This window comes from Diadema antillarum, unplaced genomic scaffold (genome assembly GCF_040938485.1).
Source record: "Diadema antillarum isolate AM-2024a unplaced genomic scaffold, OU_Dant_1.0 seq00000604_RagTag, whole genome shotgun sequence".
In the NCBI taxonomy this organism is placed as follows: Eukaryota; Metazoa; Echinodermata; class Echinoidea; order Diadematoida; family Diadematidae; genus Diadema; species Diadema antillarum.
Window position 1 is genome coordinate 2129187 of NW_027271532.1, and position 26453 is coordinate 2155639.

Consider the following 26453-nt stretch of genomic DNA (forward strand, 5'->3'; position numbering starts at 1 on the left):
CGTCGCCGAATGACGTCAAACGGCGCTCTGAAGAAAAATAAAATGTTGATGTTCCTTGATATCCTACATGTGCTGAGTGGCCGGTTGAGAGTGCGCGCGACTCACTGTGAAGAAGACCTACCCGCGAACGAATGTACTGTTTTCCCGCGGTGATCGAATATCACGCAACGCACGATTTGATTACCTAGGTACGTACAGAAGAGAACTCAGTAGTAGTACGCACACGTATACGGTGGTGCTTTTAGAATTTTATACGTGAAGAACCTGCGTGTACTCGCAAAGCAGCGGTTGCAAGATCAAGAAGAATTATCACAAGTGGTGTGGAAATTGCCGCTGTAAGTAAGGTATGCAGACCCATGCTTTGACAAGAAATCTTTTGACGGAATCTGGAACGGTTGTTGTCAGCACAAACCATTTGTCTGGCATTTGTTTTATTTTCTGATTGTATTAATACTGTACTGCGGAACTGGTGTTGCATGTTGGTTTGATGTGGTCCCACATATGGGATTCTACGTTGTAAAGCATGAGTGATTTTTTTTTTGTTTTGTTTTTAGTTCTTTTAAATAATTTGTTTAAAACTTGTGGCAAATGTGCGTGCTTTTCATGTATCAACACTCAATAGGCGTCTAAGCCATAGGCTTAGCCCTAGCTTGGGAACATCTAATGACAGACAAGTTAAGAAAGAGTCTGTAAAATTAGATCTAGACACTAGTAGTAATTTTTTCTAGGACTAGGTCTAGAGTAACTGCGTCAGTAAGCGGCCGTGCAGCCGTTCGCGGCAGGTACAACATACACGGTAATATACCGCTAAACACTGCATTGCACTGTTACATGCACACTACACATATACTAACACACTAGTAGGGTGTCTGGTAGATTTTTGCAACTGGAGAAATACAAGTCATTTCACACTAAAACATACATATCCATAATGTTCATAGTTAACATAATACATGTGCAAAATTTCTCACCATAATCATGAATAATGGTGAAGTTATGAGCAAATAAAAACAGGGTATTTTTCATCCTCACGCTGTCAAAACCTTGGCGAAAAAGTGGGTCGCGAGCGTAATGAAATTCACTGTCAAGCGCACTCCAGTGGGCGGTGCTATTCACTGCGTTTATCACATTCAAAGCGCGCGTGTTTCTAAGGCTAAGCGCGCATCCTTGTCAGCTAGCACACACCTACCCAGCCAGCCTGTGCGAGGCCCGCTTCGATCCCGCGGCACGCACTTGTACTTGCACTCGCACGCGATTTGTACACACGGGTTTACGAGACCGATGACCCATCATACATACAAACGTATCACAAACGTAGGTCTAACAGCGCGGCGGAGTAAAAGCGCACACAGTAGTGGTGCATGTGCATGTGCGATACTAGTACAGTGTACATGGAGACGCGCACATGTACCGGTACTCACATTACGTACCGGCGGTGCGCTATAGCAGCTGTGCGGAGGCTGAACATCGGTCATGCAAAACCGACTCGACTGTATGGAGCTTCGCGTAAGTGCGCGCCGTAACCACGAGTCATGGCGTGTAACTACGTGTCTAGACTTGTAGGCCCCGCCTCGCTTAGTTCGCTGATGCTGTTACTATGCTGACAAGGGTATCTTAATCGCTATTTCGCGGGTTTATCCTGGGGAATAAGCGAAAAACCAATGCTATTTTTGGATTCAGCACCATTGAATCCTCCTACACCGGTATGGCCAGTTTCACAGTCGGACGGAACAGCCGAGTTATAGCGATGTTTAGGCTTAAATCTGAATTTAGGTAGCAATACGTCTTGATATCTGAACTCGGCGTAGGACGAGAAGAATGAGACCACCACAAGCTTTCATATGATACCAAATTTATGGAGATTTGTTCCCGGGATAAACCCGCGAAAATGCCTGAAAGGTGATTTTAAGCCAAAATTGTGGGTCCACTTTTTGACCGAACGCGCGCCCTACGTTTGCCCATTGCCCAACACGCACTGAACGCATCTGGTAGTCGTAAGTTTATTTGAAAATGCTAGCGCTTTTGCATTCAAAATGTGACTTTCGTGATATCATTTAGTATCGAAGATAATATGATAGATTTCTCTTATTGTAAAAAATGTTTTGAAGTAGTTTTATGTTCTGTAGATGCATATAGACCTAGAAAATCTAGGTCAAAGATGACTTGTGAACTCGCGACTTTTGCGTGAATTTCGAAGGGGATGACAAAGCGCATCGCGCTACCGACGCCCTAACACTAGCAATCAACAAAAACCAACCGATAAAATGGGCACGATCTCTGACGAAAGTGAAATTTTCTCACCTAAATGACAACATATCGCATCCAAATTGAAATTTTCGGTACTTCTTAACATAACAGTTAAGAAACAATGGTCCAAGAAACTTGATTTTTTGTCGTTTTCTCGATGTTCATGGATTTTGAAAACATATCCTCACGTAAAATAGAACTTTCGCGCGCCGATGTGGGCCGCCATTTTTTACGGAAAGTGGATGTTACCATCGAAAAAAAATGAGAAAAACACGAGAAAGACATCAACAACACCGCCAGAATTGCGATCTTGTTTGCGGCCAATGCATGTGCGCCCGCTATTTTCACGTGCTTTTGCAATGGGAATTGGCGCTTACGCAATGTTCGCGAGACATGTGAAGGCGTTCAGCTAAATATCGCGGAGCACGCGCGTATTGCATAGGGATTGTACATCGTGCCGCAAGCAGAAATACTACGTCGCATATCGCCCTTATCGGCGAAAATTGTGCCGGGTTTTGCCCTGGTAAATCATGAAAACTGCGTTGGTCAGTGGTAAATTTCTTTTATGAAAACAATTGCGTTAATGAATAATCTTGTCTATGATATATGAAATGGTTGAAAATAATTTGCCTGATTTGTTTACAAGTTGTAAAAACCCTTAACAATGCTTAAACTGCCGCAAACGGGATATTTTACTCTAGTAGATGTAGACGGGGTTCTAACGCTACTAGGGTACTATCTCTAAGCTCGTGCGTTACTGCGTGTTCTAACTAACAAATTAGGGTGTAGGCGACAGTCTATTCCTAATCCTAGGCTAGACAGATGTAGGTTTTAGAATACTAACACGTTAGTTAGGTCTAACAAAACCTTCCACCTACTACTACTGAGTACTACTTAGGGCAAGACGCCCAGAAACTCTAGTGAACACAACTAACGTCAATTACCATTTAAGTCGCCACTACTACACTAGCTAAAGTTGCCAGACATTCACATCGCATGTAAGTTAACGCGATTTTTTCCTCCATAAAAACACAAATAGAAATCTAATTGTAATCCAAATGTATTTTACCATATGTAACAGGTGACAAAACCAATTTCAATGCGAGAATGTTTTTGATTTTGAATGGATTTCAGGTGGCAAATTAACAAAGTTTTTCAAATGCGATGATACACAATGGCATGCATCCTACATTGAAGTGTGTGTATAACACACACGCTAATAACAATACGTGGCGCACTATGGGCGGTGAACTAATTCAGTGCCTATTGTTTATCTAGTTCGCCCGGGAGTGTATAGGAAATACACGCAAGTGGCGACTATACGGTAATTGATATTAGCTAGATTTTATACTATAGTCATAGATCTAGGTCTAAATACTCTAAGCTACTGTAGATCTATTTGTTGCTAAAATCTTGTGGTGAGCTCAATATATTATATGTATGTTTGTGGTGTGAGACAAGTAGACATAGTAGAGAGTAAAACCCCAGTTTTCGGCCGGCCTTCAGAATCCGGACACTTATCACTTATCACAAGCCAGCAAATTCTACTGTCACAACACACGCATATCACGTCGTTTCACATACTAGCACACTCGTTCACCACAGGAAAGTGCCGGAGTCACCTCCAAAAATCTGTCTAAAATCCCAAATTTTGCCGTCGAAAACGCAGAATCGCTGCAAACTTTTCCAAAGCACACGCGAATTAGGTCCTGTGTTAAGAATCAGGCAGGGTTCGAAATTGGCGATGGTCCGCTGCCCATTGGCCACCCAAAATCACGTCGGACTAGCTAAAAATCATAAAATTCTGAAGTTACTAGTCCGTCTGGCTAGCCAAAATATTGCTTCAGTGTCAAAATTTATTCTAAGTAGTCCGCCTGGCTAGTTAAAAAAAAGTTAAGTGCGACCCCTGTCAGGGTCGCCGAAAAAGCGCTAAAAATTACGCCATTCTGTTGTGAGATTTTTCACCTTATCGCAAGCTCAGAGTGTGATGGTATCCTCGAAAAAACAAAAGAAAAGCAAAATCTCAGTACATGCCGATGCAGTGAATAAATGTACAGGGGCTGAATGCAAGTGCCGAGTCACCAGAATTTGGACACGAACGGGTGCCACAACGTCCCTGATGCAACCTTGTGGCAACAAGGTATGGCGCACATGCTCATTTTCCAGCGGCCTTGTATGCGTAGTGACATTTAACGCGCATAGCGCGTGCTAAGGCAGGTTTGACTGTAGTAAACAGATCTTAAATTCCACTTGCCCATACTGCACCAAAATCACAGGAATACTTATAGCCTATTTTCAATCACTTGTATAGATTTGAACCAAATCGGTTATCGAGAAGCGTCAATATGGTTGTTCTGAAATGTACCAAAGATTCTTAGAATGTCTTGTACTGGACTTTGTAGACTTAAGCATGGTATTCAAAAGCATAGCATGTATTGGGCATGCCTCCTAACAAGGAAGACAATTCAAATGGATGTTCGGTATATAATGCAGCATGGTGTGTAGAAAGAGAGAGAGATGTTGATTATGTGTGATTTTGATTGAAACTGATGGAATAAAAGTTGGGTTTTTTTTGTTTCCTTGATCATCCAGATTCAATCATGAATGGGGACCTTAATCACAAGACTGTCAATGGAGGATGTGGAGAAAAGATTGTGATCCTTGATGCAGGAGCCCAGTATGGAAAGGTACAGTGTACTGACAAAGTATGCATGTCTACTCTTAAACTGGTGATAGGAAAAGACTTTTGTCTTCCAAACAAACTCTTTGACAACTGCTAAGATTTGTCTCAAATGTCCCTATGTCTTGCTCGGCATAGCACCTACGCTCCAATCTGCATTATTCTGCCAACAGCATGCAGCTGTTTATGGGCAAGTCCAAGATAATGCGCGCGTTACGTATGGGACATTCAGAGACTTTTATGACCTGAAAAATAGTGTTAATGGCCTTTGATCATATTGAACTTCTTCATGGTGATTGATATCTAGGAGAAGTATAAACATGTAAAAAATGGAGAAAAATGACCTCGACAATTATATTCTAGAAGAGAAAATATGTGCCGTTACGTATGGGACCAGAAAACTTTTGTTTTTTTGAACATTTTTTTCAACCTCAAAACTCTCTGAAAGTATTTCATTCTACAACTTGTAACTCACTGTGATGAAAGTCACAACACTCAAGATTATCACTGGTAAGTTTCATGTCATTAGGCAAAAAGCTCTAATTACAGGTTCTAATTAAAGACAGACATGACGTGTTACGTATGGGACAGTTACGTATGGGACAGTTTGTCCCCCATTCATTTAGTGTGTGAAGAACCATGTTTATGGGTATTTTGCATAATTATTGTAGTAAAATTAGTTGAAACTACTCAAATACTGATCCAGATTGTCAAGGAAACATTATTCCCTGAATATTCACCATCATAATCATAGTTAATCATATTTTTATATTTTTATGACCAACCTGAGTATGCATGCCCTTTGTCCCCCATTCATTTAGTGTGTGGAGAACCAAGTTTATATGGGTATTTTGCAAAATAATTTTGCAAAATACCCATAAACAAATTTTTGCATAATCATTGAGGTAGAACCAGTTGAAATTACTCAAATACTGTTCCAGATTGACAAGGGAACAATATTCCCTATATATTTACCATCATAATCATATTTAAAGGACAAGTTCACCTTCATATACATAAGGATTGAGAGAATGTAGCAATATTAGTAGAATACATCACTGAAAGTTTGAGGAAAATCGGACAATCGGTTCAAAAGTTATGAATTTTTGAAGTTTTTGTGCAGTAACCGCTGGATGAAAAGACTAGCGCAAACTTAGATGTCACATGCGTACAACAATATAAAGAAAATATAAAGAGAATTTCACAAAATTTCATCTTTTGAAAAAAGTACACATTCCCCTGACTCGTTACCGACAAATGTTATGCGTAATATTATTCCCCCTGCCTTTAGAAAGAGGCAGGTCATGCGCTCTTTTATTATGCGAAAAAAGTGAAAATATGTTGAATTTTCTTTACATTTTCTTTATACTGTTGTACGCATATGACTCACAAGCTGTAGTAGTCTCCTCATCCAGCGGTTCCAACATAAAAATTTTAAAAATTCATAACTTTTGCATCGATTGTCCAATTTTCCTCAAACTTTCACTGATGTGTTCTACTAATATTGTTGCATTCTTTCAATCCTTATGTTTATGAAGGTGAACTTGTCCTTTAATCATATTCTATATTTTTTATGACCAACCTGAGTATGTATGCCCTATTTTTATCAGGATAGTTACTACTGAAAAACTGAATAGTTTAAAGTGTTTACTTCCATTGATGAAGGGCAGTTTGCCATTTAGTTTCAATAAAAAATGACTTGACACAAGAAATATTAATTTCAATAAATAAGCAATACCTGCTGCGTGGAACCCCAGTGATCGAGTAGATGATGTCTGTCTAGCAGTCAGGTCATTGATTCGAGTCACACCTCAGTATGTATACCCGTGAATTTTGTCGTGGCTACTATTGAAACTGAATGAGGACAATTTGTGTATCACTTGCAATAAAAAGGAATCATTTTACTTTTATATTTTTGTATATATCACAACCATTTCAAATTGGATCTCCGTCACATAAACTTTGAATTCCTCTAGTCTTAGGATTGTATGCTCTTTAGTAATTCATATAATTGGTTTCCAATCATCTCATTAAATGTTGAAAACTGAATCCCCATTTCTACAAAAACTATACCATCCCTTTAATGCTGATTTTTCATTGTGTATTTTGCCATTTTCCCCTCCCCCTTTCTGAAAATTGTTCAGTCAAGTACATGCATTGTTTCAAGTGTCTAAAACTCAAAAAGTAGCTACAATGTTGGGATGCTTTCTTCAGGATGATTGACCATTTGTGTACTGAGAGACCTTCCCAGCTAGCTACATGCATTCACATGCAATATGTATGAGGATGTCCCATACGTAACGCATTTGTCCCATACGTAACATTATTTCAATGCCTAATAGAATGTATTTCTTTTACTGTTTTTTTCTTTTTTCTATGGTATTTAATTTCTCTAAACAATGAATTAGAACTTTCCAAAAGGGCATTAAAATATCCTCAGCAATTTCAGAAAAAACCTAAAAAAATGACCTCAATTTGTTACGTATGGGACATCTCATGATAGGACACGAGCTAATTTGCATAATCATTTGCATAATCCCTAAATTTTTATACCAAGTTAAACTATTTGATGAACTTCTTATGTCCACATATTAATCAAATATCATTTGCTTTCCTTTGAATTAATATGAATTTTTATAAATGTCCCATATGTAACGCTGTGTTTCACATTTATGCAAATGAAGCCCTTGAAATTTGCGTAAACTTACATAATATCATTTTTTCCTCCATGGAAATCAAAACTTCAACTCTTAAGCTTCAAAATGATACCAAACATGTCAATATTGAGCAAAGATGAAATTTTGCCTTCTGAGGGGACCTTATCTTGGACTTGCCCTTATTGTGGTTTGTTATAAACATGTGTGTGACTGAGCTACTGGGAGATTTGGATTGCCCTTACTGGGCGATTTGTATTGCCCTCATGTGAAACCTACCTTCTTGTTTGTAGACATTTTGTACATGCTGCATTTTAGGAGAAGTATGTTAAACACATTGTCTATCACAACCATGCCAAAGTGTACCAAAAGGTCAGTCCATTTCTCATTTAAATGGCAAGAGTTTGGTGTTCACATTGTCCAGTGAGTACAGGCTTTGTGCCATCCAAGTTATCATTTTCAATCATTTTCAATAATTATTATGTATTTGCCATGCCCTGGAAACCAAGACAGCTGGATTGATATGGACTGCAAATATGAATTCTGGTGATGGCACATCCGTTTTCATTTGCTGCATTGTATTTTTCTTTGTTCTCTTGCTGAAATGAAATGAAATAGTATGCAAGAAAGTTCTAGGCCATATCCTCAGCATTTTAGCAATATGTATGCATTAATGTTTTTTCATGATTTATTAATTTTGACTTAGTTTGGCTTTAACTTTTACACTGAGAGTGGCAATGTTGCAAGTAGTGCTTGGTTCAGATAGTCCATATTGTTGGGTGGGTATTATGTGAGCTTACATAACAGCTATGTTGAAAACATGTAACAAATATCTCAGGGTTACAGTAAAAATCCAGTTTATATCTTATAATTTCTTCAAGGGAAATTCACACAAAACATATACATGAATTTAACAAGTGCCCCCCCCCAAAAAAAAAAGAACACGTCAAGATATTGTCATGCGCATGGCAGATTGTTGTTAACACGCTTCCCTGTGCATGGCAGGTTGTCGCTAGGCTGTAGGAGTGCGCATAGGGTTTACAACATTCTGCCACGCGCAGGGACGCGCGTTAACAACATTCTGCCATGTGCACGACAATATATGAGGAAAACCAGCTGTTCTATTTAAAGACGTTATGGATACTAAAGTTTAGATGTTTAAATCCATGTGATATCATCACTGGATAGAAGGCTACTATACTACATGATATTACAGTCGTGAAGTGATATGATTATTAAAATGTAAAGAGAATCCTACACCCAAAGCTGCACGCTGGCACTGGTCGGACAGTCCGTACCGGTACAAATCACTGTCGGACCAGTAACTTTTTCACGAATGGACCAGTAAAAATAGAAAACCTGGGTATCCAATGGTCTGACAGACAGGTCGGAGCAGTAGAAAAAATGAGTTAGTGTGCAGCCATGCCTACACAATGTCATTTTCCATGAAAAATCCATATTTTCTTGATATTTGTAATTGGTATATATGTTGAAAAGGGTAGACTTATAATCCATTAGTTTGCATTTTAAAGAGATAAGTCGGATGTTGTTTCATTACACTAGAAAAATAAGCTATGATCCAATTGTCCAATTTGCCTCAATGTATTATTTTTTTTTTTTTACACTAGTAATAGTATTTCTGCATTCTCTGAATCCACATGTAAATACACAAAAACAAAAATGACCCCCCCCCCCCTTACTAACATTGTGTTTACTTTGGAACATAAAGATTTAGAACATAATAATTTGGCAGGGGTATTCCAACACTTACACTTTGTGCTGACTAACATGCAAAATGGTAACTTAGTTTTCAAAAGTCACAAAAGTGTTTTTGTTTTTTTCGGTGGGAGTCTGTGAAACATTCTGTTTGTTTAATGTTTAAGTGTTGTTTTATCATCCATCCATTGGCCCTCTTAATGCCATATAACAGTACACTAACTTCAGCATTTGTTGCTCTGTCTTAATAATGTGCTCACTCAACCACAGTACAACAATTCCCTCTTATGTTCACAGGACATGTGCTACAATTACACGTTGGTAACAATATCTCACATCAATTCTTTCAATAAACTGAATGGATTTTGCAGTTATAGGGGACTTGAACATCTAGCCAATTTCCCTAAACTTGTGCTCACGTACAATGTAACTAACCGCCCCCAAAACAACAACAACAACAACAAAACAACAAACAAAACAAAACATAGGAAGTGTGAGGATAGGTGCTAAGGGTCAAAGGTTAAACAACAGCACTTGAAACATACACCAGGAACAGGATTTTTTCACCGATTCTTCCCCACCCCCCCCCCCCCACCCCCCCAAAAAAATAAAAAAGTACTCACCCCATGTTACTTTTGAAAAGTGATCATTTTGTATTTGATATGTGTGTACTCATGCCTGACAGAACAGATCATTCTTGTTTTCACACACAAATTAGTCAATAGCTGAAGCAGTACCCCTGCCAAATTATTTTGCTCAAAACCTATGCCTAAAAAAGTTATGCCATTTTGATTGGGGGATTACTTTTTGTTGTGTGTGTATGCATTGAACCCAGTAGTTGGGGTATTCCCATTCAACTGTGGTACAAGTTGTAGCATAAAACTATGCAGCAATGCCTCACTCAAGCCTTATCATTGAAAGACCAGGAAGCTCTGATAAAATAACACAAGCTAGTACTGTGTGCACGTTTTTATGTTATGCGACAGTAGAATTTCTTTTTGTTTTTACAATGGATCTACTGAACTCATTATCTATGCTGAAAAAAAAAATAATACAAACTACCGTATGTTTGTGTCCATGTGATGCCATATATACATCTTTTTTTTTTTTTCACACAATAGTCAATATCAAACTCATTATTCATGCCAAGGATCACTCTTAGTATATGAGACACTGTGCCAAAATGTGGAACCAAGATGGCCAGATACTTGTTTTATTGCATGTTGTGATGTACTTATTTTCATGAACAGTTCATGTTGTACATTACCAAAAAAAAAACATCAAAAAAGCAAACAAAAACAGTGTGCACATAATAATAACAACAGCACAGGGAGAGTAGTCACATGACTGAGCGCAAAGTTTATATTGGTTGAATCACATGATTTACTGATGTTCAAGTAGCAAAAGCAGTCCTTCGTTTTTATATGATCCGATGTTGAGTGATGCTTCTGACTTACGACCACAAATCATTGTCGTAATTACCAAGACAAGTTGTCATTTGTATGATACAGGGAGCATCTGTTTGAGATCCAACAAGAAGCTGGCAAATGAAGGCTTCACATTACACAGAAGCCAGTCTCACTCAGTGACTGATGCTTTGCATTCCATTGTGGTCAGGCACAATGACCTTAAAGGGATAGTACAGTATTGGTGGAGATGAGAATTGGGCTTTTAATTCTTTTGCGAGATACGAAGAAACCACTCATAAAATAGTACAGAGCATGCCATTTTAACAGGAATTCGAAGTTTATTAGATGAAAAATCGGATTTGGAATCGCTGAAACATGCAAAAATGAAGTACTTTGAAACAAAGCGATCCTAATAAAAGATGGGTCCCACCTTTTATTAGGAATGCTCTGTTTTGGATATCTCAGCCATTTTAAAATCGCTTTTCATCAAATAAACATTGAATCCCTCTTGGAATTACATGCTCTTTCATATTTCATGACAGATTTCTCATTTATCTCACCAAAAAATAATAAAAAACCTGAAGTTAGGTATCAACCAAAAGTATGCGCACCCTTTAAAGGGTTGGTATAGTTTTGGTTGAGAATGAGATGGGGCTTAAGTTCAGGTTTGCAATTTTTTTATGATGATTTTTTGAGATAATGAGAAACCTCTTTTGAAATATGAAAGAGCATTTAATTCTAAGAGAAATTCTAAGTTTATCTGATGAAAATTAGTTTTGAAATGGCTGAGATATCCAAAACAAAGCATTCCCAATAAAAGTTGGGACCCACATTTTATTAGGATAGCTTTGTTTTACTTTGTTTGTTTGTTTTTTTTTTTTAGATCTCAGCCACTTCAAAACTGAGTTTCATAAATTAAACTTTGAATTCCTCTTAGGATCATACACTCTTTAACATTTCATAAAGTGGTTTCTAAGTATCTCACAAAAAGTTAAAAGCTAAATCCTCGTCTCAACCAATACTATTCCATCCCTTTAAAGGGTAGCCTTGCTACCCTGACTGAATGTCCAACAGAACATTCTGGTGTCTTTTGGCAGGATATACACAAAAGGAAGTACCATTTAGAAGTGACATTGTGAGATTTAATATGCCAAGCTACTACAATGTACATTGTACTTTGACAATCTTTTAGAGCCTTTGAGAAAACTTTTTAGTGACACAATTCGCACAGGGCATACAATGTACATTGCTCTGTTTTCAGTAACACATTAAAAACAAACAAAAAAAAAAATTGAGGAAATTCAGTACATCCTGACTTCATTTTAATATGAATGGCAACATCTTTTAAAAGATTAATAGTTACTTATGTGTGAGGAAGAATGCAATTGAAAATCAAGTTATGGCATGAAGAGAATCCCCTTTTGAAGAGGTCCCCAGATATTTATGTTGTAAAGTTGGGTGATCTGTGTTACCCTTGATATCTTTATATATAATTATATGCGCTTTGATGCACATCTACAATTTGCCCTTCACTTTTGGTTTTAGCCCTCTAAATTTCACAAAATACTTGTACCATCAAGTTGTAGCTACTAGGACACGTCACAATGATGTTGATGTATCACGCCTACAATGTGTCATTTTGGGCATGACTTCCTCAATGGATGCATCCAGAGGCATGTCGTAATTAAGGAGCAGAACTGATTGTCCATTTTATGGCGCTGGAGAATTATGAGATAATTCTAACCTCATTGTGAAAGAGGTTTTAGTGGATGGATTTAGTACGAGAAATACTAAGTACCGGTAGTACAATGCGCTATGAGCCCCTACAGACTGGCAAGGAACTTGTATTTTTCAAGCTGTATATTGTATTATAGATAATTTCAAAACCGCTCTGGAACTGAGGTGATTACTAACTTGAGAACAGAACAGAGATTGCATAAAAAGACCGGTAGATATTGTTGCGTACAAATGTAGCCCAAGGTTGGATATATTGTATGCCTGTACTGATATGTTGGTGCATTGAATGTATTGAGTCTATATTAAACTATAACTTATGAATATTTTATCACTCAGCGTTGTGCAGTTTCATAATACCTGATGACAGTTTGATATCAGATTTGTAAGGAAATGCCCATTAAAATGCTTTATCTGCCCATTTGTTGGTAATGCCTTTGTGATTATGTGGTCAAGATACATGGTAGTGTGCATTGAAACTATTTCTTCACTTCCTGTGCCACTGAAGTGGTGAATTCAAGTCATAGGTATCCAAATCAAATGCTCGTATACATACATTGTAGCAAACCAATATACGATGTACCAGTATGCTGCACTCATGGCAGCTTCTCTATGGATACACTTTGTGATCTGTAATAATGCATGTGATATTCTCAAACATGAATATGAATTGAGTGATATATATCATAAAATCACATCAAGGAGTATTTCAGGGTTTTACATGAAGCCTCCATGAAACCTCCCAATTGCCCAAACTGATATTTGGCGATTGGAACAGAAAGTCATGTTTTTTATTTTACATGTACGTCATATGAAATTCCTAGTGGCCACCAAAGAAAATGTTAATGTCAAAACTTGTTATATGTATAGTATGTATGTGTGTACAAAATGTATATATGTATGTATGTACATTGTATGCATACACATGTAATACTGTAAATGCAGAAATTTTCGTGGTACATCAATTTTCGCATATTTAGTGCTATGTCTGGCTAGCCCAAATTCTAAAATCCACAAACATTGTAGCTTCACAATTTTCTCTGCACATTTTGAATGGGTTTATAATAAATTGTGCACTGCAAATTCAAAAACCTGTGAATATGATTTTGAGCCACTCATGGCGAAAAATAAATCATGCGAAAATATCGAAGTTTGCTGTAGTGTCAAGGGATACTTTTATGTGTCATGCTGTGTAGTCAACTATTACTGTTCTGAAGGCTGACAGCATGTCTACAAATGTAACTGCCATGTAGGGTAAATTCCCCAAATTCCTCTTATCCTGTGTTTGTCTCAGTACTAAAGATAGTGGTTACAACAATGCTGAATGGACATAGAATACACTGTTGAGGAGGAGAGAGTTTATGGTCAATGTACATGTAATTCAAATTCGTGTTCAAATCAGGATGTTTGGAAAGGGTGTTTTATTTACATGATCATGCAGAGTATATTTATGCCTACTGGTACATTTGTTACCACTTTTGAGGTCTATGGCTGAATTTACCTTTCACTCTGTTTCATTGGTCTCTGTCATAAAGGGTAAAATTTCGAAGATCTTTAAACTCCAAGGGTTCACAACATCAGCAGTCATTATACAACACCTAATTAGAATGTAGCTATCCGATTGGTCGATTGCCCATCACATGACATTTAGTTAAAAGTTCCATTGTACGCTGAGGCTGTCAGCCGTGCAATTTTGCTGACATCACCCATTTCTATTGACCCCCAAGTTTTTGTTTCATCGCACAGCTCTGATGTCACAATGAACAAACATTTGCCACTTGCACTCAACAATTAGAAGCGCGCTTACAAGCATGTACTTTTGTCACTCATATTTGTAAATAACTTCAACCGATCAGCTTCGCGTACATACATACATACACGGTGACTGTGACTGTGCAGCTACTCATTCGTCTTTCACAGAAAATGGTTGCCATTTCTGTACTCAATTCAAGAATCTGTGTGGACCACATCTGTTGACGTTCGAGGTGTTGTATAAAACAAATAGTGTATGGTCTTTACTGTGCAATGGAACAAGATTTCGCACTCAGTGAAAGATGAGGCACACTATTCAACTCAGCTTCGCCGCGCCTCTATCTTTCACCTCTTGCGAAATCTTGTACCATCGCACTTGTGACCATTCACTATTTGGGCAATTCCGCGGTTAGTAACGTTACATTTGAACAAATTTAGATATTTGTTTTTACTACAAAATTACCATTTATTCATTTCAAGTCAAAATTATGTCAAAAACATATTCATCCTTCCCATGTTTATGATACAGAAAAGAATGAATACAATCCAAGAAATATTAGAATTGCTATGGCAACTTAAAGGGCTGGTTAGTAACGTTACGAAAAAAGGACATGACAAAAAAATCAATGTCTTGTAACAAAAAGTGTGCAAAAATTCAAGTTACTTCAAACAAAGTGTTGCATTAATTTCAATTATTGCATCATGACAAATGTTCATGCAAATTTTTTTAGCAGTTCCACCGATAATTTTTTAGTTAGACCCCCAAAAGCATGGTTAGTAACGTTATGGTTAGTAACGTTACGTTTGTCCGGAGTAATTCCGCAGGTCATTTCGCCCTTTTGTAATTGACAAAATGTCACATGACTTCTGCAGTATTTAAATGTATTCATCTTTTACCCTTTAGCAAAGCTTTGAGGAGAAAATTTCAAAGGAACCCAATGTAATTTGCATTTAAGTGAATTTCAGCATCCCCAGTCCCACATATACATTTTAGATGATGGTTTTAGATCTCGCAAAATCAATGAATACGAAAAATAAAATCTACTGAATTTGAAAGACCTTAATGATTGATGAACATCCATGGCATTAGTTGATACCTAAATCAAGGAGTAAGATAAAGAGGCACATTTCTTTTATCCATGTCATGTCCACCTAACTGCGGAATTGCCCATTTGTATAATGTCGATTTTTCCTGCTGCCATGAATACAATGTACATGTACTTGTATTCATCAACAACTATTAAAACATGACCCAAGATACTGCTAACTCAGTGTAAATGTGAGTACCAGGTAAGTCAACATTCATTCATAAATCTACTGAGTTCCTTCTGGTTCTATGGATGTTGACTTCCATGAGGTTTACTGTACATGTTTAAATTGTTCTCTTCATTTTCTGGTCATACTTGCCTAGTGATACATGTCTGTTTCTCTCACACTCTACCTCATTATGCAGGTGATTGACAGAAAAGTGAGGGAACTGTGCATCAATTCAGAAATCCTTCCTCTTGAAACTCCAGCATTTATCCTTAAGGAGAAGCAATTCAAGTAAGTAAAAATGACTCTGATGTAGGCAAAATATTGTGTGTACTTTAACATTGCCATTAATTAGCCTGAATTCACAACTTGCCATATGCATCGTAAGCTTAAAGTTGGAAGGGGTGCTGTAGCAGTATACATGTTAGTGGGTTGTTATTAGAATGAGTGTCCCTGTTTTTAATCAAAGCCAAACCTAAAAAAGTCATCCATCACACTTTTAGCAAAACTGTCATTGAAGAGATGTACAAAGTAGAGGGTGTAATTAACTGCCTGTTAGGGGACACTTTGATAAAGGCCACTGTTGACAGTCCAGGCGCAAGTACTCAAATAATTCTGGGCTCTAAGCAATAATTTCAGCATTTGGCATTGAATTAATATTAAACGTGATTCATGCAGGTGTAGACATTTTGTGCCAGAGCACGCCACGTTGCTTGCATAGCTGCCAAGTCTCTCTGATTCTGCAGAAGGCTTCCTGCAAACATCAATATCTCATCTTGTATCTATAGATTTTAAAAAAAACCTATAACAAGAGAAGCACTCTGAGAGCACAGACCTCCGCTAAGCAGCTATTTCCACCACTGATCTTGTTCTTCCATAGAGATAAGTGATTTCCACCCATACGTATGAACGCTGAAATGACCCAATTTTCCAATTGTATATAAAAGCCTTTTGTTACATCATCAACTTCCAGCTGCGCGGCGCACCTCGCCCTAGCAGAAACTAGAGCACGGACTTTTGTGAAGTGCATGTCTGAAAACCTAAAAAATGCGCAGCTTGAACTCCCAAGTTTATTGACCCTACCTGGCAAAATATCGAAAATTCTTCATAAAATTCATGAAAAATCCAAGATCACTACCAAACTGTAATCGTCTGTTCCTTGTGTCATTCTGAACCTTTCCTGTATTAAAGTTTCATCCAAATCCATTCACGACTTTTTGAGTTATTTTGCACTCAGACATACAAACAAACTGTTGATACAGACTTAGGGTGGGATTTCACGGAGCACGCGAACGATTTGCGAACGACGCGAATGACAAAATCCAACATTCGGAAAAGTTTTTCTCCGAATGTTTTCCGACAATGAAGCCGAAAACTATTCTTGCGCAATTTGTGCGAAGTTTCCACGACGTATGTGCGAATGTCGTGTGTATCATTGCTAAAGTACAGCATGTTACGTACACGAAGAACACGCGACGGAAATGCGAACAACGAAAAATTTTCAATAATCATGGGAGAAAATGTACCCAAGGAGAGGTGGAAGCTGTCTTGAGTTGATTTTTTTCCCCTCTATTTCTCCTTTCTTTTTCTCTCATTTTTCTATTGTGTGCTTGCCTACATTTTTTTTTTTCCTAGGACGTATCTCGTCCACTAGTAAAGCATATGGGCATTTCCACGGTAACTCACGTTACATTTTGAACTCAAAATTAGGTCGTTGAGATCAATATCCTTAAAACCTAATTAGTGATATGAGTTACTATATGTAAATGAGTATCATGCACCTCCATCCTACCTCACAGCAACATTACATCCACAGACTCTTATGAGAACTATGAGAAAAAACACTACAAATGTCGGTAACTCACGTTACATGATTTGGACATGCAAAAATTTGGCATGTCTTATATTCAAAAGTTTCCTCAAACAAGAAACAGAGAGACTTTAAAGTCTATTGTGTCAAAGTCATGGACTAACAACATACATCACCGAGTATGGTAAAAATTCAAATTGTCTTACATTCTCCAGGTATCGTCATGTGAAGCGGTAACTCACGTTACGGTAACTCACGTTACAGTTTGTCCACATGATCACAAGACGATTTTTTGTCTTAATAATCCAAAGAAAACTTACCAAGACAACTTTTTTTCACAAACAAACTCCATGAATAAAGAATCTAAATTGATTTGAACATTGGTCTGACAGTAATTAATCCCATTTTATCCATGAGATTACCAAAAGGCAGGAAACTTTACATTTAAAATACCAACTTGAAGATAAATTTCATTTTTAATTGAGTCGTTTTCCAAGCTTTCATTTGTACTGAGACAAAAATTGTATTCAACAAAATGATATGAAACAGAGTCTATTTCATTAAATTACACTCTTTTCCAGTTAACAAATGCATCAGAAATTGAGGATTTAATTGAGAATTTGATTTGATTGTTTCTTTATTTTACTAGATTTAAATGGATTTCAGGCTATCTAGATAAAACAAGTCATCCATAAACTATTCCATTTAATACACTGAGTCGAGAGACTAGAGACCTGTACATGTAGTCTGTGGAGAGTTTAAAGGTTCAGAAATTAATATTTCAATAAATCTTTTAACTTTTAAACAATGCAATTTATATTCCAATTATTTGATAATTGTTTGAATTACTCAATAATCAATTGTTTGTATGTTTGATTTGTTTACAAATTCTTATACTAAACTGGTACAGAAATTAGACTTGAATTACAGAAACTGCAGATAAATTTTAGTTATCTCCTACCAGTATTGATCAGTTTAATAAAACATGTTCATAAATGTTTAAGCCTTAAAAAACAATGGCTTTGGTCTATGAAATGTCAAGTAGCCATTATTTGAATTGTACATACATGTAAAAAGTATACCAGTATTTTCTAGAGTAATCAAGCAGACTGAAGCAGTAAATCCCAATGAAAAACATGAATAGTAAATATTTTGTGATCAGGAGGCTAACTATTAATATCACAAAATGTTGATAGTTTGCTTTAAGGTACATGACTGTCCAGCTCTTAAAGAAAATGTCTGATAATGAGGTTGACATTCAACAAGTTTTTGGTAATAGATCAGCATGTAAAGTAAATTATAGTAAACATGGAAAAATTTCATCGTAGGATTTTGCAACAATATAGCTAAAACCTCAGAGTAGAATAGTATAAAACACATAAGCGTGTCAAATTCACAATGTTCAGTTCTCAAAAATCTCAGAAAAAACAGCAGGAAGCGAGCTCCAATCTTAAAATTCTGTTCACATACAAATGTTTCAGCCTCATAAACAATGGCTTTGGTCTATACAGGTAGGTATAAACTATGAAATGTCAAATCGTAATCACTTGAATTACAAAAACAAGAACTTTTCAAGAGTAATCATGTAGTGATTATCCCAATCAGGAGGCTATTAATAGTTATCACAAAATTTTGATAATTTGCTGGAACAAGGTCCATGCAGCTTTAGAGGAAATGTCTTTTAACAACTTTCGTAACAGATCAGTATACATGCACTGTAATATTAAATAGTAAATATGGAACCTGTTGAAGCACATGTGATGAACATGTGTAATTAATACATTGTACATGTAGACCAGTTGGTTTGGTGATAGAGAGAGACCAAGAGAAAACAATCTACTGGAAATAGAATCTTAATACAAGAGTTCAGTAATCATGTACTCATTGGTTACTTACAATCACAACCTTCATATCATTTCTTGGTATTAAAGAAAAATCATGTCGGTAACTCACGTTACATTGTGGTAACTCACGTTACATGGTAACTCACGTTACAATTTTAAGACCTCTGTTATGAGAATTTGAAGCAAAGACTATAAGTCCCATCATATTTCTTGGATGTGTGCTGCATAGTTATTTGATAATCCAAAATACCATGTCTCAGTTGGGCATAGTAAAATTGCTAGGTTAAAAAGTTCATGTTTCGGTAACTCACGTTACAGCAGCTTCTCGAGCTATGTAAGAGCACGCTGGTGTCCGAAGTACATATCTTATATCGAGGTCTCCACTTTATTTACTGCTAGATTAATATATTTTTGATTTGTAAAACCAAACAAAGTTTGATTTGAGCCTCAAATATAAAAAATAATCACAAAGAGCAACAAAAATGCATTTTTAGGGATTTTTAGGTCAAAAAATGCTTTCTGGTTTCAAAAGGTATAAAAATGCACAAAAGGGAACTTTTCTTAAAGGTAAAGTTGGTTTCACACACTTCCAACTATGGCTAACAAAGTAAGATTATCAGTTGTCCTGAAATATGCGGGTAAAATTTTGGTGGTCATGTCGCACAACTCACGGAAATGCCCATATGCTTTTTTTTTTGCAGTTCCTCCAACACATAATCTCTTTACTTCAAATGACAGTTTACATACTTTAGATTAATTTTAACTGTATTCTGTGATTTATTTTGTATATCAAACACTTCTTTCTCTTTGCTAGTCTTTAATTTCTTTTGTTACTATAATTTCTTTACTTCAAATGACAGTTTACATACTTTAGATTAATTTTAACTGTATTCTGTGATTTATTTTGTATATCAAACACTTCTTTCTCTTTGCTAGTCTTTAATTTATTTTGTTACTATAATTGTTTGATGTTTAGGTGTATGCTACGATTTTTATTTGTAGAAAACGTACATATAGGTCAATTAAGGTCATACATCCCCCAAACGTGCGCTAAACATTCGCAAGAATGTCTCAAAAGGTACGCGAACAGTTTGCGATTACGTCGTAAAATGATCGGAAAAACTTCGCAGATTTCGCGTAACATACGCGAGACATTCTCCAAAGTTTCGGAGTCTGTTTGGGGTTTCACGAACATTTTGCGAACATCGCGCGTGTCTTGCGAAGGTCTTGCACATATGACGAGGCTTTAAAGACATTTTCAAGAACAATTCACGAGCAAATAACGACCAAGTGTGCGGAAAAGGTTCGCAGAAAATTGCAAACTTTTTTGAAATTCTCGCCGAAGTAAAAACGACATTCGCGAACAATTGACGACGCTTCCGAACCCTCACGTTCGTTTGGCGATCTTTTGCAGACCAAAATGCGAATGCTGGATTTTGCCATTCGCGTCCTTCGCAAATCGTTCGCGTGCTCCGTGAAATCCCACCCAAACCAACACTGATGAAAACATAAACTCCTTCCTTTGGCGGAGGTAAAAATTTCCTTGATGAGGAACGACTTTGCTGATTGACATACATGTCTTATGAAATAATTCATAACTGTAGTTGCTCTTTTGGAATCTTGCTGAGTTTAATGGTGAATCTTGATAGCCCTGCACTAGATGATTTTTGGCATTCAAGTGAAAGCCAGGGTTAAAGGGACTGTACAGTACTGGTTGAGGAGGGGGTTCATGTTTTGAACATTCCTAAGTGAGATAATGAGAAACCTCTTATGAAATATGAAAGAGCATGTAATTCTAAGAAGGATTCAATGTTTATTTGATGAAAATTGGTTTTCAAATGGCTGAGATATCCAAAAAAGAGCAATTCTAATATAAGTGTGGGACCCACACTTTATTGCGATTGCTTTGTTTTACTTTGTTTTTGGATGTTTCAGTCATTTCAAAACCGGATTTTCATCAAATAAACTTTGAATTCCTCTTAAAATGGTATGCTCTGTACTATATCATGTGTTTTCTTGGTATCTCGCAAAAAGTTAAAAGCCCAATTCTCATCTCCACCAATACTGTACTATCCCTTTAAAGTTCGATAGGAAATTGTGAAATATGAAATATTTGACGTTTCAGCAAAGTTAAAATAAAGTACTACGCCTGTGGTAAGTCGCCTGTTCATTGCTTAGTGCCTATGAGTAGAGAGAAAGTACTCCATTTATAGAGAGCTGTTTACAAAGTTACTGGAAACTAACTAGAATATCAGGAACATTTTGAGTGACATGCAACCTTAGATATCACTTGGTCTTTTGATTCACATTTCATCCTTGAAGAAATGCCTTTAGTCTGTATTTCTACACAGTAATGGGTATTTGCAATGTGTTTTTGGAATCTTGGGGAAGACAAGATGTCAATTTACTCCAACATGTTTTTTTTAAAGTTACATAATTATTATCATGATATCCATAAGGATTGACTACCGGCACTAATGAACACCAAGAATCCTTTTAATTTTACATTGAAATCTGTCTCATACTGCTTCATCAAGCACAAGTAGTCTTTGGCCTTCTAGAAGATCACAAAGTTATCTTGTGAGTCCTCCACAATGGGAAATCAGTCCCATCAGACATTCCTCACATAGCTGCCTTATCTAAGAGAACCAAACATTCCCCTACATAACACTATCTCTGACTTCTTACAGTGAAGTAGTGTTTGCACCAAAGTACTGTAAACGTCAATATTTTCGCGCAATTAATTTTTCGCGCTGAGCGGCTCGAAAACATATTCGCGGGTTCTTAAATTCGCGCTCCGCAGCGGGTTAATAGACAATCGCTGTTTTCATCCAGCGATGCCAACGTACGATAAGCGACGTAGCGAGCGGAGCGAGTGCGAGTACAAGCGCTCAACTAACCTCTTTGATTTTACTCGATACATGTACTGTAGTACTAGTACACCTACTGTAGTCGCGGGGATGTAGCACACCAATCGGCCTGGGCTCGGTGCGTGCGGTGCGTGCGATGATACTGCTATATACGTAAACATGTCTGTACTACGTAGCAGTATCATCGACGAAGCACACACAATTCAGGCCGTTCAAAATGTGCATGGAAAATTGCGAAGATATATTCGCGCGTTTTTGAATTCGCGCTAGCCGAACGTAGCGCGAAATCCGCGAAAATTAATGTACCGCGAAAATTTCCACGTTTACAGTAGTGTAGGAAGAGATACACATGCGCATTTAAAGATAATAAAAAGTTTTGGTACCTCAAAAGTTTTCTTGAATTTCCTTGTCTTAGTTTGTGTTTCAGGTTAAAGTAGCCCGACCAGACACTGTTACGCTATGCGAAAACAGAGAACGTACCATGTACAGCGACTGGGCTGTGTATAGTTAGGTTAAAGTACCTTTCATATAACTAACACTGTGAGACTTACTCGCCCCAAAGTGCTCTCATGTCTTAGTAATCATGCAATTAACTGCGACCAGCAGCCCCATACGCATAGCGACCAGCAGTCCCATACGCATAGCGTAATCGGGCTTCGCATTGTAGCATTCGGGATCATGACAGATTTAGTATCGCAGGATAAATGTCAACTTAAAATCCCAAAAATTCTTCAATTTGAAGACTTACCAATTAAGGTGAAGTATTGAAAACAGGCTTCGGGCAACGTTTGGTTCTTCCTATAGTCCCTTTCTGTTCAAATTGAGGACTGAATAAGACTCGGCCGAGAGGACCTTGGGAGAGCTACCTGTACACTGAATACTACAGCCAGTGCATGCGAACACATCACATGCTACGCACAAATTTCAAATCCATCAACGGATAAGATGTTTGTGTGCGCATGCGCTGGCCATAGTAGTCAGTGTATGTAGCTCTCCCAAGGTCCTCTCGACCGAGTCACATTCAGTCATCAATTCGAAAAGAAAGGGACTATTGGCAGAACCAAACGTTGTTCGAAGACTGTTTTCAATACTTCAACTTAATTGGTAAGTCTTCAAATCGAAGAAATTTTTTGATTTTAAGTTGACATTTACCCGCGATACTAATTCTGTCATGATCCTGAATGCTACAATGCGAAGCCCCATTACGCTATGCATATGGGGCTGCTGGTCGCAGTTAGCTATGCGTACAATGGGCTGCACGCTGCTGGTCGCAGTCAGTGGTTTCGTACAATATTATACAAATGATGCACAGGATAGAGTGCGTTAGTGCACTAACGCCACGAAATAATCCTGTGCATCATTTGTTTTATAAAATGGGTCGAAAATTCGAAAACTAACATCATTTTTCAGCGTTTTTCACGTACCTTTGTGGGTCAAGACGTCCGAAGATGTTCGTCCCAAACTTTTACGCACGTCGCACTCGCGGAAGTCCCGCACATACAGTATAAGTATAATGGGGGGTTGGGTTTCCGGACACCCGCATGAAAACTTACTTATTTTACATAGAATATGCACCCTTTACCTTAAAGACTTGATATAGACTCCTCATATAGGCCTACTAGACAACATACTCTGAAAACGGCGTGAGAATTAACCTGCTAAATCGTTGGATTTGCTCTTCAAAGTGACTCCATGTACGCGTCCGGTCCCATAACGCTTGGTCTACTGTACTGTACAAAGTGTACGTATAGTACAGTATACGTACGTACGCCACATATGTTATGCACAAGGGAAGACAGGCCGGCCGGCCGGCAGCCCGAACTATAGAAGTTGTTTACAGGATTGACAGCGCGTACGCGTATGCATGCAATTCATCAAAGGAGCCGCCGCGCGCACAGACGATCGGCAATCTACCATAGGATTACAGGCAGTGCAGTTGTACTGAAGTAAAGGAAGGAGGTGTGTCTCATTTCAGCACTTCCTATTGGCTACATTCTTGAACCCATTTTATAATTATCGACGCTGTACGGCGTCGGCTCTGGTACGAAACCATTATTGCATGATTACTAAGACATGAGAGCACTTTGGGGCGAGTAATTCTCACAGACAACGTACTTTAACGTGAAACACAAACCAAGAAAAGGAAATTCAGGGAAACTTTTGAGGTACCAAAACTTTTTATTATCTTTAAGCCCAGTCTCTTCCATGAACCTGCCACAATGGCACAATGCAACACCGGACACATGCATAAAAACGTCACCTCTTAAAATGGGAATGCTGTTAAAGGTGGGGAAGAGGAAAGCCCCTAATTTGCAGAGCAGACACTTTGATGGCAAGATTCACTTGTCCTGGGTTCATGGCTCCCATAGTAGTAAATCACACCATATCAGTTACAATATTATTGTGATAGATAAATTTGTAGTATAGATTGATCTCACATCTTACAGCCTTACAGAGTGGACCATAAGTGATCTAGATGGTGTTAAGAAATTTGCATGCCATCTCATTTCAATTCTAGCAAGTAGGTTTATAGAAGAAATATTCTTGTTCTTTCTGCTCCTGTAGAGAGGAATACGTGAATGTGAATATGCCTTATGAGTCATTCCGAGTCCACACAATAAATATCAGTGTTGTTCTAATGGGATGAATTGACAAAATGATGATTGTATTTTCCCTACATCTATCGTGGTTCCATGTTGCCAGACAATGTATGGCTCTCAAGCTACTCCTTTCTCTTCACACAACTCAACATGATGTACCCATACCTTTGCCACACACAGGGCCATCATTATATCAGGCGGTCCCAATAGTGTGTATGCTGAAGATGCGCCAACATATGATCCTACTATCTTCCAATGTGGGCTTCCAGTTCTGGGAATATGCTATGGGATGCAGGTAGGATTTCAGCAAAGACTCTCTTTCATTCGTTATTTTATTCTGTTGTGTGTGTGTGTGTGTGTGTGTGTGTGTGTGTGTATGTGTGAGTATTTTCACAGCTAAATATCAACACGAGTGTCAGCAAGTACATACAGTACGAGGGTAGTTCACCACATAAAATACCAGGAGCGTGATACACTGTTCTGATACCCACAGTTTGGAATCCATTGTGTCATTGACATCCTGTTCCTAGACCGGTATGGACTATTGTATGAATGGTCACCATCTGTAATGTAGATATGCTGGTATTCATTTCAAATTGCACACAAAGTGAGAGTGCTTCTTCTTCTAGTTACCATTATTCAGTGTGTATATTGTACACCAAGTGTATGCAGCCAACTATGATAACCATGGTATTTGAGGTATTGATAACAACATAGTATGAAGTGGCTTCTGATACAGAGTGATGTTTTCATTTGCAGATGTCAGTTCAAGTCCAGTGACTTCAATTCAAACCTGACATTGATAATCTTATTTACGCTTTAGCGTAGCAACCAGTATGTCTCGTACAGAATGAAGTACATGATTTTTTCCCACCATATCAGCAGCTAATACCAGATATAAAAGAATAATATATATCAAGTCTGTGTAATCCACAGTTAAGAATCACTCAACAATTTATATGTAGCTAAAATGACACAAAACTGCATGAATTTTCTGATCTGAAGACTGTTCACTTTTCTAAACCTTACAAAGCTTTCAAACAAGTACGATTTACCACACTTTGTTAGTACAATCTACTATACAAATGGTAAGGAAGCTGGCTCCCCCTCCCCCCCCCCCCCCCCAAAAAAAAGGGGGGGGGGGAATCACAGTTTTTAGGGAATTACATGTAGCTTGAAAATTTAGATGTAGTCAAGCTCATGGTTGGTTTTAGAAAAAATAGGTTGAATTCAGAATGCCATGATTTAATTTTCTCAGTACTTAGAATTTGAAATTTGGATGGGATTGTTAAACTTTGAAGACATGTGCAAATATCAAATTTTCTCCCCCCCCTCCCCCCCCCCCAGCCAAGTCAGTTTAGATTCCAGTTTTTGTGATTTTTATGTCTGACTCAGCCAGCCTGTCAGGTTACCACAGTTTTAATCAGATTAATCCATGGACTAGGAGTCAAGTGACCACTTTATGTATCCATGACTCCATCCGTCAATCTAGTCATGATTTTAAGCAAAGTCTCTCTCCCCCTGCCTTCATCCATATCAGATGATGAACAAGGAGTTTGGAGGAACCGTTCACAAGAAGGACACGAGAGAAGATGGCCAGTTCACAATCACGGTTGACCCAACGATAACACTCTTCAGGTTTGATCTTGCCATTTCAGTTCAGTTCCGTTCCTTGTTAAAATTTTACTCTAAATCAGAGTAAATAAAATATCAGGCAAATGAAATGATGGAAGTTTCATCAAACTTGGTCAAAGAATAAGAACGTTGTGGAATTGTAAAGTTCACAAATAATGGTGTAAGTCACAACCATTGTATGTCACAACCATTGTAAACTGGAAGAAATATATATCACCTCATGACTCATACTCTTACTTATTATCATT

The 26453-nt window shown here is 37.7% G+C and overlaps 1 protein-coding gene across 1 annotated transcript in view; it reads left to right on the forward strand.

The window, feature by feature from the left end:
* Window positions 1-320: 320 nt before the first annotated feature.
* LOC139735900 (GMP synthase [glutamine-hydrolyzing]-like) overlaps window positions 321-26453 on the forward strand; it is a 40430-nt gene continuing 14297 nt past the window's right edge. The window contains exons 1-5 of the mRNA XM_071646655.1: window positions 321-344; window positions 4840-4934; window positions 15646-15737; window positions 24751-24865; window positions 26111-26208. Coding sequence (XP_071502756.1) covers window positions 4848-4934; window positions 15646-15737; window positions 24751-24865; window positions 26111-26208 — 392 coding nt within the window. The 5' untranslated portion in view covers window positions 321-344; window positions 4840-4847. The remainder of the gene's footprint in view (window positions 345-4839; window positions 4935-15645; window positions 15738-24750; window positions 24866-26110; window positions 26209-26453) is intronic.